The following is a 13,845-nucleotide window of genomic DNA, read 5'->3' as shown; positions in this document are numbered from 1 at the left end:
AGTCAATTATCTGCCCAACCCAATTGATTACATTGGACCATTACAAACACATCATTTAACTGTTTGTTAAGGCAAATTAATAAACATAATTGATGTGTTCAGCTTCTATTTTAAGGTACTAATTAAGGTACCTTTTAACAATTGTGAATCTTGAGTTGTGTATGTCCAATAACTGTATCAGTTTGATTTTATGTGATCTACTCAAATATACTCTATACTACAATACAATGTAGTATAGCGCAGTCAGTGATGTTAACATAGAGGTAGTTTTTCTTGCACACACACCTAGTCTACGTCTTTTAAAACATGCTCATAAGTGAACATCATGTGATTGCACAATCACACAAATATATTTAGGCAAGTAAATCTTAGAAATGGCAGTTCCACGGTTGGCGCGATTTGCTTGAACACTGGTCTTGGGACCGGGGTCGTCAGGGGTTTAAGCCTGGAGCCTGATGCATAATTGTTTTGTTCACTTTTTTCTCCCCATGAACTTAAAAATACTTGGTAGCGTTAGGGTCAAACGTTTTGTTGTGTTGTGATCAGTTGGTCAAGATTATAACTACAAATTGGCAAAAACAAATGTCTCGGTTGGAAACTTGTTTAAAATGAGCAGGGAGGCTTTAGAGTCGCATTTGCAATGTATTTGTGCTATGAAGGAAGAAGAGGTGGTACATAGCACATGTTAGAAATAAAACTGTTTCAAATCAAAAAGTGAATCTGTCATTGATTTGTACTTTATTTTTACAGTGCATATCATGGCCACCTTACAGAGCTTATTGATATCAGTCCATACAAACATAACAAACCAGGAATGGAAGGAAAGAAAGAATGGGTGCATGTGGTAAGTATGTGTGTTTGTTTTTCCCGCCTATAGACAGGCACGTAACCAGGATTTTTTTTTTGGGGGGGGGGCTAATTTTGAAAAAATTGACTTTTTTTCAAAATTTTGACATTTTTGGACTGGGGGGCAGATTTTGAAAAAGTGGATTTTTTTCCAAAATTTTGACCTTTTTTGACCCAAAAGGCATAAAAAAACCCCAATGTTTTTGCTTGCTACGCTCGCAAATACAACTTTTTGGGTCAAAAAAGGGGACTTTTGGGGCATTCTGGGATTGGGGCGTCTGCCCCTTGGTTACGGGCCTGCCTATAGAGGACATTTGTGTATGCATTTCACACCAAACACAGATCTTATGACAACCAGGATCATCTCCGGTATGCTGACAGTGGTTACATCATATGTGGGTGGGTGCAGCGTTCGAAATTTTGGTTGTCCGGTTGCCCGGGACAACTAGAAAAGTCGCCGGACAACCAAAAATACTGATTCGGTTGTCCAATCTAGCCAAAAGTCACATTTGTAGGCCTAGGGACAACCAAAAACTTAGATGGACAACCAGAAATTGTAATCTGGTTGTCCGTGGGACAACCATTTATTTTACCTAAATTCGAACACTGGGTGGGTGTCTTTGACCCCATTTACATAGAGACTTGAGACGAATTGGAACTCAACTTCATTTGTGTATAAACAGGGTTGCCGTGTTTGTCAAATTCAAAGTCTACTTTAAACTCGACTTTAGCAGTGTAAACGAATATGCAATTAGAAGTCAAGTTCATTTAATGGTTATTTGAAGCATGAGCAAGTGATGGTGTATAAGTCAAATTCACAATTTCACAACACCCCGTCAATAAATAATTTTAATATGCTAATCCTTAGTCGCAATCTGAATTTGATGTCACAATTCTCTCTGTGTAACAGGGTCTTTGTGTGGGGGTGTGTTTGTTTACAAGCCACTATGATGAAACATTGCATTTATTTCTTAGTTCTTTAAATGCACTTGTTTGTTGATATTAATAGTATATCTTAAGTGAAGAATAATATTTCAGACTTTTAATATTTTGATTTGGGTAATGTTTTCGGAACAGTAATAGTGTGGGTGTATTTGGATGTTACAGGATTCATGCTAGGTTAGCTTCACTGGCTTGGTGCCTGGAGTGCAAAAATCCTATTGTCACTTAAAGGTGATTCTGTTTGAGAACCTGTTATGTTAAATATTGAAATATTTCCATGAAATGATAGGAAATGTGCCAGTATGGTCCTAACAACTTTTTATTCAAATGTGGAAGGTTTTCTGGCTCAGAGTCAAAGTGTTAATATAAATGTTAGAAAGTAAATTGACTCCCTCAAAATAATTGAAAAATAATTAAACATCTATGCACAATAAGATGCAAACTATATCCCTTTGTACACTACTACATTGAACTTGGAAGAATACCCTTTTCATATAAAAAGACAAAGCTCTTATGGTATCACCTTAATCTATCTCTATGACTTGTTGCTGTATCAAATGAATTGAACCGGGAAATATTGTCAGCGAGAAGAAACATTGTACCTACAAGGCCATGGTTGCTCCAACTGAAAGATTCGCTCACAATTCTCGATGACATTTGCACAATACGAAGTCATGAAACTAACAACCAATGATTGGAATGATTCACCATAAATTGTCATTTCAATATAAGGTCCAAAGCTGTTTCACTGAAGCACTGCATTTTGAGGATTAAATTAATGTCCATACGCCTTCCTCGAGGCAGTAAAGTAAAATCAATTTTTACAGGAATCTGTTATGCTTGTTGCATCATTTTTTGCTTGAAAATGCATAATTTTATATAAAATCATCATTACGTTTAGAAAAGTCTGTGCTACAGACCATGTACCTATATTACTTATAGGGAGATAAACTACTGGGAACCACACACTTTCGGAAACCATAGTGGCAACACTCGATGCACGCTTTGTTCGCTTTTCGTTGGCCATCGCGGTTTGCGACTCAATCGCAAGTAGTCTTTGACAAAGACTTTGTTTAGAGATACATTAAAAAACTATGCAGTGAGGACTTTCTTATCCTAAACCTTGATGTATACATTACCAGTTGGTCAGTTGGGTCAATTTCTGAACATACATGTGGTCAACATAAATGTACTTGATCATTTACCAAATAGGTGGAAATTATGAGGAGCAGCAAAATCACTTGACAAACAATCTTCAAAGCCACTGACATATATAGTAGAAACCTTGGATTTATCATCATCAGCAAGTGGTTTGATTCAGGTCTTCCCTGAGAGGACTCAAGTGGGTTTCTACATGGAATGGCCAAAGTCACACTTAACACAAGCAAATTGCATGTTTGACTTTGCTGTATTATGATGTAGCAATTTGTGTCTGATGTTCAGCATCATCTTTGCAGTCAATATCCATTGATCATTATTAATTACAGTTTTATAACCATGGCAACTCCCCATGTTATTCAATTATCACATGACACATCTTTGTCTGTCCCTTATGAAAGGACTCTCTTATGAAACCTGAAGCCTTTATGATGGTGATCATGTGGGTTAGAAACCTTAGAATGTTGTTGTGAAGGGTTGTCCTAATGAAAGCATATTGGGCTATTCCATTTAAAATCCTTACTACCAGGGTTCGAATACAGTCAATTTTTTTGCATCGCAGTTTGCGCTATGCAAAACACATGTTTGCATAGCAGTATAGCACTTTTAGCTATGCATTTTGGAAAAGTGCATAGCAGTTGATGGAAATTGCATCGCATTTTGCGATCTCGATACCATCAAATTCGATCGCTGCTTACTACCTCTGTGGAAGATTTAGCTCATGTCTTCTACAGAGGGAGTGTAAGTTTTGAATCAATTAGACAATTGGGTAACTTCCATTTGAAATACTCACTCCAGTTGTGGAATATAGAAGTAAAGCCATAATATAGGGAGAGTACGGTTTTCAAAATGATTTAACTCTGACCAATTACATTTGAAAAACATACTCCCACTGTGGAAGATATTGTGGAAGATAAAGGTAAAGCCATAATACAGTGGGAGTATGGGTTTCAAAATGATTAACTCTGACTAATTACATTTGAAAAACATACTCCCCTTGTGGTAGATATTTCCAAAATCTTCCATAGGGGAGTATGGATTTTAAATGGAATAGCTTTATTGTATTGTATTGTTGATTAATTTAAAGATGCTTCATTAGGAGATCCTTTGTTTGAAAATCTTGACTCACTTTCATAAGACTAATTATTAAGCATGACTTAAGGTCAATTTAATGTTAAAAACTGAGAAAAAAAAAAGAAGTCAGTCATCGATCTTGTGATGATCAGATGAGCAGATGATGCTAGTCTTGGATTAAAACCCAAGTGTCACAGCCTTAGCCAGCCAGCCAGCCAGCCGTGTAGGTTGTGAATTTAGCCTCACATTGCACCAGAGAGCATCTAAAAGCAAAATTTTTAAAGGGTCCTAAAGGGAAGGGGTATGAACGTTTGAACAGTATTTATTGTGGGACATTAGAGCACATCAGACATATCGAATTGCATTCTGAATACGAAGAATGTCCTTCTGATATCAAATAATTTTGATTTTTTGAAATTCGCAATGTAATACACATTTTATGGCAAATCATTAAAATTGATATTTTGATATTTAACAGTACTTGAAGTAAACTTTATACTTAAAGTGTATGTAGGTGGGATGAAAAGCCGACGATCAATTGACAATTTTGACCTTTTCAGTATTGAAGATATGGATTTTTTTCCCAAAACACCAAAAATAGGTCTTTTGGGAAAAAATCCATATCGTCAATATAAAAGGTCAAAATTTTCAATTGATCGTCGGCTTTTCCTCCCAGCTACATACACTTTAAGAATATATCATTAGATTTATAAAATTTATTTGAGGACTGTTATATATCAAAATTTGAAAAATATCAAATTTTAATAATTTGTCATAAAATTTGTATTATATCGTGAATTTCAAAAATGAAAATTATTTGATATCAGAAAGACATGCTTCATATTCAGAATGCAATTCGATACGTCTGAGGTGCTCTCATGTCCCACAAAAAATACTGTCGAAACACCATAAACGCTCATTCTAGATCCCTTAAGCGGGCTGTAGATCCTGGCCACAAGGACTTTGCGCTTTGCGCCCATGATGTGCGTTTCGCACACCCACTTCTCCCAAAAAGACCTTGCCAAGTGTTGAAGAAGTCTCAATTTTGCTATGGATCTAATATTTTTCTTTTTATCTATTACAACAAAATGTGATAAAAAGTATTTGTTTTAAAACAAATAATACTTTCCATAGTTTTATAAGTAACTGTACTTGCAAATGTGGAAGTAAGTACAATAATATTATCAAAATCCTCACAGTATCTGTTTAGTTGGTGCTGATGTAATTATGTGCGTTAAGCGGTTTGTTGTTATATAATTTCTCTTTATCGTATCATTTATAGTATGTACAATTCTATGGTTTCAATCATACTCTAGCAAATCAATAATAATACAGTGTAAATACTGAATAATCATAATAAGTGATAGTTACATAAATTTTCTGTTGCATAACTGCTCTGACTAATTTTTATCATGAGTAAGAGCCTCCATTCTATTTTTATGTCAGTATCAGTATATCTGCTTATGTAACTTTATGTAACTTTTATGTACAATAGTATATTTAGTTGCAGTTCAGCATGCTAGCATCTGGCTTGCTCTACCAGAAAAAATCTACCCTGTTAACATTGACAATTTTGTTTGTTTCTAGTAACATTTTTTGGTTTCTTCTCCTACCCCCAATAATACCAAGTATGTAGAGTCCTACTACAAGGCATTTTGTTTTCACGCTGACCCTTGTTCTGAAATGATTGAGAAGCAGAGTAATTGTTGACAATTAATTTTGATTCATTCAGAGTAAAGTACCGCAATAATTCATACCTGTATTCATATTCTGTATTCAGGTTGATCCACCAGATATGTACAGAGGCACACACTGTAACGCACAGAATCCAGGAGAGATGTTTGCTTCAGAAATCAAGAAAGCCATCGATGATGCACATACAAAAGACAGGAAGGTAAGCAAGTCAAAGTTGATTCAAAGGCAAATCATCTTCAAAAGAAAAAAGTGTCTTAATATTAAAACATTTACCGTATTCATTCCAATAAGCGCCCAGGGCGCTTTACAAAGTCATTTTGGGTGGGCGCTTATTTTTTACCTGGATTACTAATTTTTTTGCAAAGGTTGTTTATTAGAGACAAATTTACCTACGTTATAATAGGGTCCCAAAATGTTCTAGTAGCTTTTCTGATACAGTAAATGTATTGCAAGTTTACACAGGATTTCAAATCCTCAAGCTTTTTACTGTATCAACGTTTATCAGTCACTTCAACATTAATCAGGGTTCGATTTAGAAAATAAAATTTACATGCACAACTCTGGTTTTTTCCTCAAAATGGGCTGAATAACACAAAATTTTGCATGCACAGGCAAAATTCTACATGCACAGAGCCAAAGTTACATGCATTTGTGCATGTAAAACCCCTTTAAAGCAAACCCTGACATTAGTGGTACCTTTTAGCAATTGGAAAATACCCTGGGTGCGCGCTTATTGGGGTATGGGCGCTTATTGGAACAAATACTGTAAAGCAAATTCTGGAAATAAAATTTGCGACATTTGCCTCCGGTAACTCCGAACTTCATCAGGCATCTGTTTGGTCATGTGACAAGCGACAGAGATGATTTTGCAAAGCTTCGTCCCAGGCGTGTGGAAGTTGAAAGCGGAGTCCCCATTTTTTGTTTTGCAAAAAAAAGCTTTACAAAATCTTTCCCGGTGCTTGTCATGTGACCAATCAGATGTCTGTGGAAGTTCGGAGTTACCGCATGCAAATGCTGTATGTAAGTTGCAAACATTATGTAATATGTTATTTACTGGATGACTAATCTACACCAAGATATTAAAATTATTCACGATGGTACTTGTAAGACAAGTTTTAGCCAACACTCATCACTGCTTCATCTTTCTTTGCCAAGAAAGCATAACTTAAGTTGTATTTTTGTTTCAGATTTGTGCCTTCATATCAGAGTCGCTACAGAGTTGTGGTGGGCAGTTAATCTATCCACCAAACTACCTAAAGAGTTCTTACAAGTAAGTATTGCAAATTCAGAAAGAGAGTTCTTCTTTATCTTTCCAACAAACCAGAGGAAATCATACATTTCACTCTGCTCTATTTCTGTAACTAAAATACATGACTTACAGGCCCACACCTTAAAATTCATCAAAATTCAGATTTTTGTATTTATGGAACAAGCATATAGAGGAATCCAAATACATGCATTCCTACACCTGACTAGCAGCCTTTAGTTGGGTCCCCGTCGGCTACAATGCATCCAAAATGTGAAATGCTTCGGCCTTGGCGGAAATTTTAAACTGCATTCCATCACCCGTTTTACACCTTCCGCGAAAGCACAGGTAGACAAAAGAAGTTTACAACACAATACAGTCCCAACAGTTGTGCAAATAAAAGCCGCCTTACACCTAGAGAATGTCGAGGAGGGTTAATAGCATAATGCAATAGAGATAATTCAGCAGGTAATCCCGTCGTATCTATTCATAGATGTACAAATGGATGAACAAAAGGACTATGTATGAATAGATGCGACAGGATTACCTCTATTGTATATTATTATTCTATTAACCCTCCTCGTCTTTGCATCTTCTCTAGGTGTTAGGCGGCTTTTATTTGCACAATCGGGTGCTCAACACCCCAGGTTGGTGCTAGCGGGAAACCAAAGATGGCTGACCAAATCCTGACCATGACTTGGCTCGTTGGATTCGTCTATATTGTCTGAAGCAATCCGAAGACAAAATCGGACATCGAATTAAAGATAGAATAAAAATATGTCCATACTTGTAGTCACCCAAAATTGACTGGCCTAATTGGGCTTTTCCATTTGAAGCCCATTATACACTCTATGGAAGGCATGACCTTAATATCCCACACAGGGAGTATGAATTTCAAATGGAGTTACCTGAATTGGTGATTCCATTTGCAATTTACACCCTGTTGGTGTGATTAAGGTCATGTCTTCCTTAGGGGTATATGGGTTTCAATTGAATAGCCCATTCGCCCTATAGGATGGGGTAAATCATTAGTTCAGTTGTAATGCTAGGATCCCATCACAGCCAGGATCAGCTCCCCAACTTTTCCTACGGGTAACCCAGTTTGGGGTGCTCAATTGGCAGCCTGGGACCAGATTTGGCCTCATGGACCAATGATGGTTGGCCTTTGAGCATGTCTGAAATGAACGGTAAAACTCAAGGCCAAAATCATCTTTTACCCAAATTCACACGTATGCACAACAACAATACACTGTTTGATTAAGTTAACAAAATCTAAGGCTTTACTTGGCCCTCCTACACAGATCTTTGAAATTTGTTTGCCCTCCATGGGTAATAGAAGTGAGGAATGCTGTAATAACTGATTTATGTATATTTGGTTTCACTCTAGATATGCAAGAGAGGCAGGAGCACTTTGTATTGCTGATGAAGTGCAAGTTGGATTTGGACGTTGTGGTACAGAGTGGTGGGCATTTCAACACCAAGGTAAACACTGTTTTGTGTGGGTGTGTATTGGTAAACACTGGTGATCGAAGATGCACACATATGAGAAATCTATGTGTAATAGTAAGTTCACAGGAAATGTGGATGTCATCGGTTTCAGGATAGTGGTACCGTATTGAAAACTGCATAAAACATGATTAACAGTATCCACTGTTAAGAGGACTAAACAGTCCACAGTAATGTGAATAAAATATGTTTGTCCTGCGTAGGATAGTGACACGCTCGCCCCCACCTGCATACAATCACACCAGCACACCTCCTAACCCAATCTTGTATAAACCTCAAGTGTGGAGTTTTTAACCATGGAGTTTACACATTCCAACCGTGGAGTGTTACACAAACAAGTACATAGACGACTTGCTGTAGAGGTCTTGATATCACAATATGAGGGGTGTTTTACCCACCTATATCGCTGAAAGACACTGTTTTTGAAGCTAACTCAACCATGGAGCTCTACAGTTGGATCAGGCTCCACAGTTGACATGTGCAAAACTCCATAGTTGCGGATACAAATGCGGATGCAAATGCTGTTAGAAACACACATACTCTTTTTTTACAATTTTTATGAAAATTAATGACGCATTCTAGCATAAGTTTTCAAATCTCTTCCACTTTGAAATTGTAGATGTGATACCAGATATAGTGACTATGGGGAAGCCGATGGGAAATGGACACCCAGTAGCTGCTGTTATTACAACAGAAGAAATTGCTGCCAAATTTTCTGAAGGAGGTCACGAGTATTTCAACACTGTAAGCATAGCGATCTTTTATCATCTCAAGTGTGAACACCTGAAAGGTGGCTCACAGTGTTGACACCCAGTGTTATAAATATAAACTTAATACTCCGTTGGTGAGCGACGGGCGATGGGTATTTCACCGAACGCAAGAAAAGGAGGCCTATCTGATTGGCTAGAAATTGATCGCTTGATCGCTCAGTGGTGTAGTACAAACTCAAAATGGAGACATGTATTCAATTTGATTGAAATCGATATTCTATTATTGACACAGATAAAGAAAGTCGATAATGTACATTGTATTATAGATACAGCACCTGGATCTTACACGGGTTCCTTTATATAATTCATTTCTCAAACAGTTGAATATATCACAATTTTTACTTTTGATTTCAAAATCTTTACTTATAAAATGCAGTAAAATCTATCTACAGCAAACAGCAAGGCCCCGCTAATTAGTGTATTGCTTTTCGAGTTAGTGTATTGGAAACAAAACCTGCGTTTTACCTGATAACAAATCGAATTTTCTATAATGGCAACACCATATGTGGTACTGATCATGCGCAAATTGTAGAATAGAAACTCTGCGGCAGGCTCTGTGGTATCTCATATCATGTAAATGGTATGCTTAGCCTGAGTCGCTTGACCTATCTCGAACAAAATTGCCATGCGTAGCTTTTGAAAAATGAGAGGATTCGGCGTACTATCACAGCAATTTTTGACACAAAGATATAGGGATGATAACGCTGTGTGGCTGTTCCAGTGAAAATCCATACCCCTGTGGAGATTTACTTAACATCTCAATTCCAGTGGGATTTATCATGTAGACAAGATTCAGATGATTTCATTGTGAAGTATAATGAAAGGCAGATAAAAAGACTAGTTCACGTCTGACGTCTAAGTGTCAAATTAGAAATCATGTGTCGATAACACTTCGAATACAAGCATGGATGTGTCTATGTAAATGTAATTCACAATGATCAGTATAAATTAATTTAAACATGACTTGTTCTGTTCAAATTTCAGTATGGTGGGAATCCAGTATCCTGTGCTATAGCTATGAAGGTGCTTGATGTGATAGAGAAAGAGAAGATGCGTGAGAATGCTATTCAAGTGGGTGATTTCCTCATCACAGAACTCAAAACTATGATGAATAGATACCATCTTATTGGTGATGTGAGGTAAGAAACGTTTCACACAGCCAGGCCCGTATTTGCTCTTTTATACAGATCTCTCTATTATCCGAACATATGATCTTCATAGAAAAACATGTTTTTAATGCTTTGAGAGCTTGATTTCATTCTCTGAAGCATTTAGAATGCTATAACGATGTTACATAAAGCACTCAAATACTATCTTTCAGCGTTATATTACCCCCATTTTGAGTAACCTTTTTCTCTATTATCCAAACATGTGGTCTTCATAGAAAAACATGTTTTTAATGGCAGCATGTAGACTGATATTGGACTCTGTCATATTGACATAAGCTTAAAAAGTTACCTTTTCAGAGTCTGAGTTGAGCAAAGACGTAGCTTGCGACGCCATCACGGCGTCTTCATTCAGCGTAGTGATTACACTCCTCCGGTCACCTGACCACCCGCTGGGTGGTCAAGTGGCAGCAGATCGTCACTTATCGCGCATGCGCAGTACAGAATTTGAGAGTGTGAAAGGTAAACAACGCGATAAATTTGCGAAATTGGTGTCATCAAAGCAAGAGTTATTGCTCAAAAAGCGAGATCAGGATAGTGAGATCGATAAGAACAGATGGGTTATAAATAAATCTGACAGAATACTTAGCGACAATGAAAGATCAGTCCTGGAAAAAGGTTTGAATTATGCGGTTACGCCGCGAGAAATTCCAATCAAAGACTACATTGTCAACACGGAAGTAGCGTGTCGACAACTTCCGCCGGCAAAAGCTCAAAGCTTACGAGGTGAAGTGGTAAAGTGCATACGAAAATCTAAATTACCACCTTGTAACATCAAAAAAGGAGAACAAAAAGCTTTGTTTGATCTGAAAAAAGATGCGGATATCACCATCTTACCGGCCGACAAAGGTCGTGCCACAGTAGTACTCAACACCAATGACTATGAGAAAAAGATGGAAGCTTTGCTTAATGACACCAACACGTACCAAAAGCTGGATAAGGATCCCACAGCAACTTACAAACGCGAGCTTGTTGGAATTATTCGCAAATGGCAAAACAAAGACCCTATACCTCTGGATATTAAGCACAAGATTTATCCAACTACTGAAGAAGTTCCAAAAATCTACGGTTCTCCAAAGATTCACAAACCGGATGCTCCTCTTCGCCCTATTGTGTCCAGCATGGGCAGTCTGACTTACAATGCTGCAAAAGTCATTGCTGACATCCTAAGTCCTCTGGTGGGAAAACGGAGCACCACATCCACAACAGCGGTGAGTTTGTCGATAAGATCAAAACTTAGAAGTACCCCTGGCCAAAAACTTATTTCATATGATGTTTCGGCCCTCTTCACGAGCATCCCGGTACCTGATGCTATTGAAGCCGTTAAGGAGAAGTTGGAAAGCGATACCACTCTCAAAGACCGCACGCCGTTAAAAATTAATCACATCCTTGAACTCCTTACATTCTGTCTCAACACCACGTACTTTGTCTACCAAGGGCAGTTTTACAAACAAACCCACGGTGCGGCGATGGGTTCGCCAGTCTCCCCTATTGTTGCGAACCATATATGGAGACTTTTGAGACTAGGGCCCTCGCCACGGCACCCCACCCTCCCTCTGTTTGGTTTCGTTATGTTGACGACACATTCGTGCTCATTCATGAATACGACATTGATGTTTTCACCACTCACATCAATAGCTTAGATCCAAACATCAAGTTCACTACGGAACCGAACAGGAGGGCAAACTCCCTTTCCTGGACACCTGTATACACGCCAACGATGATGGTAGCACGAAAGTCACAATCTACAGAAAGCCCACACACACTGACCAGTACTTGAACTTTGACTCTAACCACCATCTTGAGCATAAACGGTCAGTCGTGAGAACGCTACTGGACAGAGTTGATAAACTTGTTACCTCCGAGGACGACAAAGAGCAAGAAAGAAACCATATCAAATCTGGCGCTTAAAGCGTAATGGATACGAGACTTGGATGCTCAAAACGCCTAAGCCTAAGAAGAAGAAAGATCTCAAAGACACTACCGTCCAAACGAGAAAGATCAATGTCCCCCTCCTATATGTCAAGGGTCTGTCGGAAAAGCTGACCCACATCTTCCGTGACCACGGGGTCAATGCCTACCACAAGCCGGTCAACACTATAAGATCCTTTCTTGTGCATCCCAAGGACAAAACCCCGGACGCCAATAAATGTGGAGTGATATATAAAATCAGCTGCCCCGAGTGCACGGACACCTATGTTGGAGAGACAGCAAGAGCCCTAGCCACTAGGGTTAAAGAACACACTAGAACCACAGCTCCTCTGACAGCGGTTGGTGAACACAAATCTAATCACCAGCACGACATCAGTTTGGACAATGTTGAAGTTATCGGTAGGGAGGACCACTTCTGGAACCGAAAGATCAGAGAAGCCTTAGAGATCAAGACCCAAAGACCTACACTCAACAGGGATGCCGGATACGACCTGCCTGCCATCTATGACGATCTGCTGCCACTTGACCACCCAGCGGGTGGTCAGGTGACCGGAGGAGTGTAATCACTACGCTGAATGAAGACGCCGTGATGGCGTCGCAAGCTACGTCTTTGCTCAACTCAGACTCTGAAAAGGTAACTTTTTAAGCTTATGTTTTTAATGCTTTGAGAGCTTGATTTCATTCTCTGAAGCATTTAGAATGCTATAATGATGTTACATAAAGCACTCACTCAAATACTATCTTTCAGCGTTATATTACCCCCATTTTGAGTAACCTTTTTCTCTATTATCCAAACATGTGGTCTTCATAGAAAAACATGTTTTAATGCTTTGAGAGCTTGATTTCATTCTCTGAAGCATTTAGAATGCTATAACGATGTTACATAAAGCACTCACTCAAATACTATCTTTCAGCGTTATATTACCCCCATTTTGAGTAACCTTTTTCTCTATTATCCAAACATGTGGTCTTCATAGAAAAACATGTTTTTAATGCTTTGAGAGCTTGATTTCATTCTCTGAAGCATTTAGAAAGCTATAATGATGTTACATAAAGCACTCAAATACTATCTTTCAGGGTTATTACCCCATTTTGAGTAACCTTTTTCTGTCTCTATGTAAACACTTCAGGCATTCAATGCAGAATTGCATGTAATTCACTTATCCAAATTTTTCACTTATCTGGCCACTACTTGGTCCCATCATGGCCCGATAAAGAGAGGTTAGACTACAAGGATGCTTGCCACATGCATTCATTACGTAGGTGCCCCATCTAGATATTCTTAAATATGTTTCCAAAGCATTTCCCCCCACAGGAAACCAATGAGCACCAAATCTTGAGTGTTTCTGATGGCAGCTGTGATTTGTAGATGAAAACATCTAGAAACACTTTCGGCTATGGAAGTAACAACGAGTGCATTAAAAGTGATGCACCCAAACCGGCGCTGGTGATGTGATTATGTGCTAACTGGTAGTGTTTAACTTCATCACACTTTGTGGATAATAAATTC

General features: G+C 38.3%; 1 protein-coding gene across 1 annotated transcript in view; it reads left to right on the top strand.

Annotated features, from left to right (window-relative positions):
• LOC140158993 (5-phosphohydroxy-L-lysine phospho-lyase-like) overlaps window positions 1–13,845 on the top strand; it is a 37,969-nt gene that overhangs the window by 21,349 nt on the left and 2,775 nt on the right. The window contains exons 6-11 of the mRNA XM_072182294.1: window positions 751–844; window positions 5,801–5,914; window positions 6,903–6,985; window positions 8,349–8,443; window positions 9,087–9,211; window positions 10,222–10,376. Of these exons, the coding sequence (XP_072038395.1) occupies window positions 751–844; window positions 5,801–5,914; window positions 6,903–6,985; window positions 8,349–8,443; window positions 9,087–9,211; window positions 10,222–10,376 (666 nt within the window). The remainder of the gene's footprint in view (window positions 1–750; window positions 845–5,800; window positions 5,915–6,902; window positions 6,986–8,348; window positions 8,444–9,086; window positions 9,212–10,221; window positions 10,377–13,845) is intronic.

Source organism: Amphiura filiformis, chromosome 8 (genome assembly GCF_039555335.1).
Source record: "Amphiura filiformis chromosome 8, Afil_fr2py, whole genome shotgun sequence".
NCBI classification, from domain to species: domain Eukaryota; kingdom Metazoa; phylum Echinodermata; class Ophiuroidea; order Amphilepidida; family Amphiuridae; genus Amphiura; species Amphiura filiformis.
Note: the sequence above shows the minus strand (reverse complement) of the source record. Positions and strands in the feature narration are given on the sequence as shown.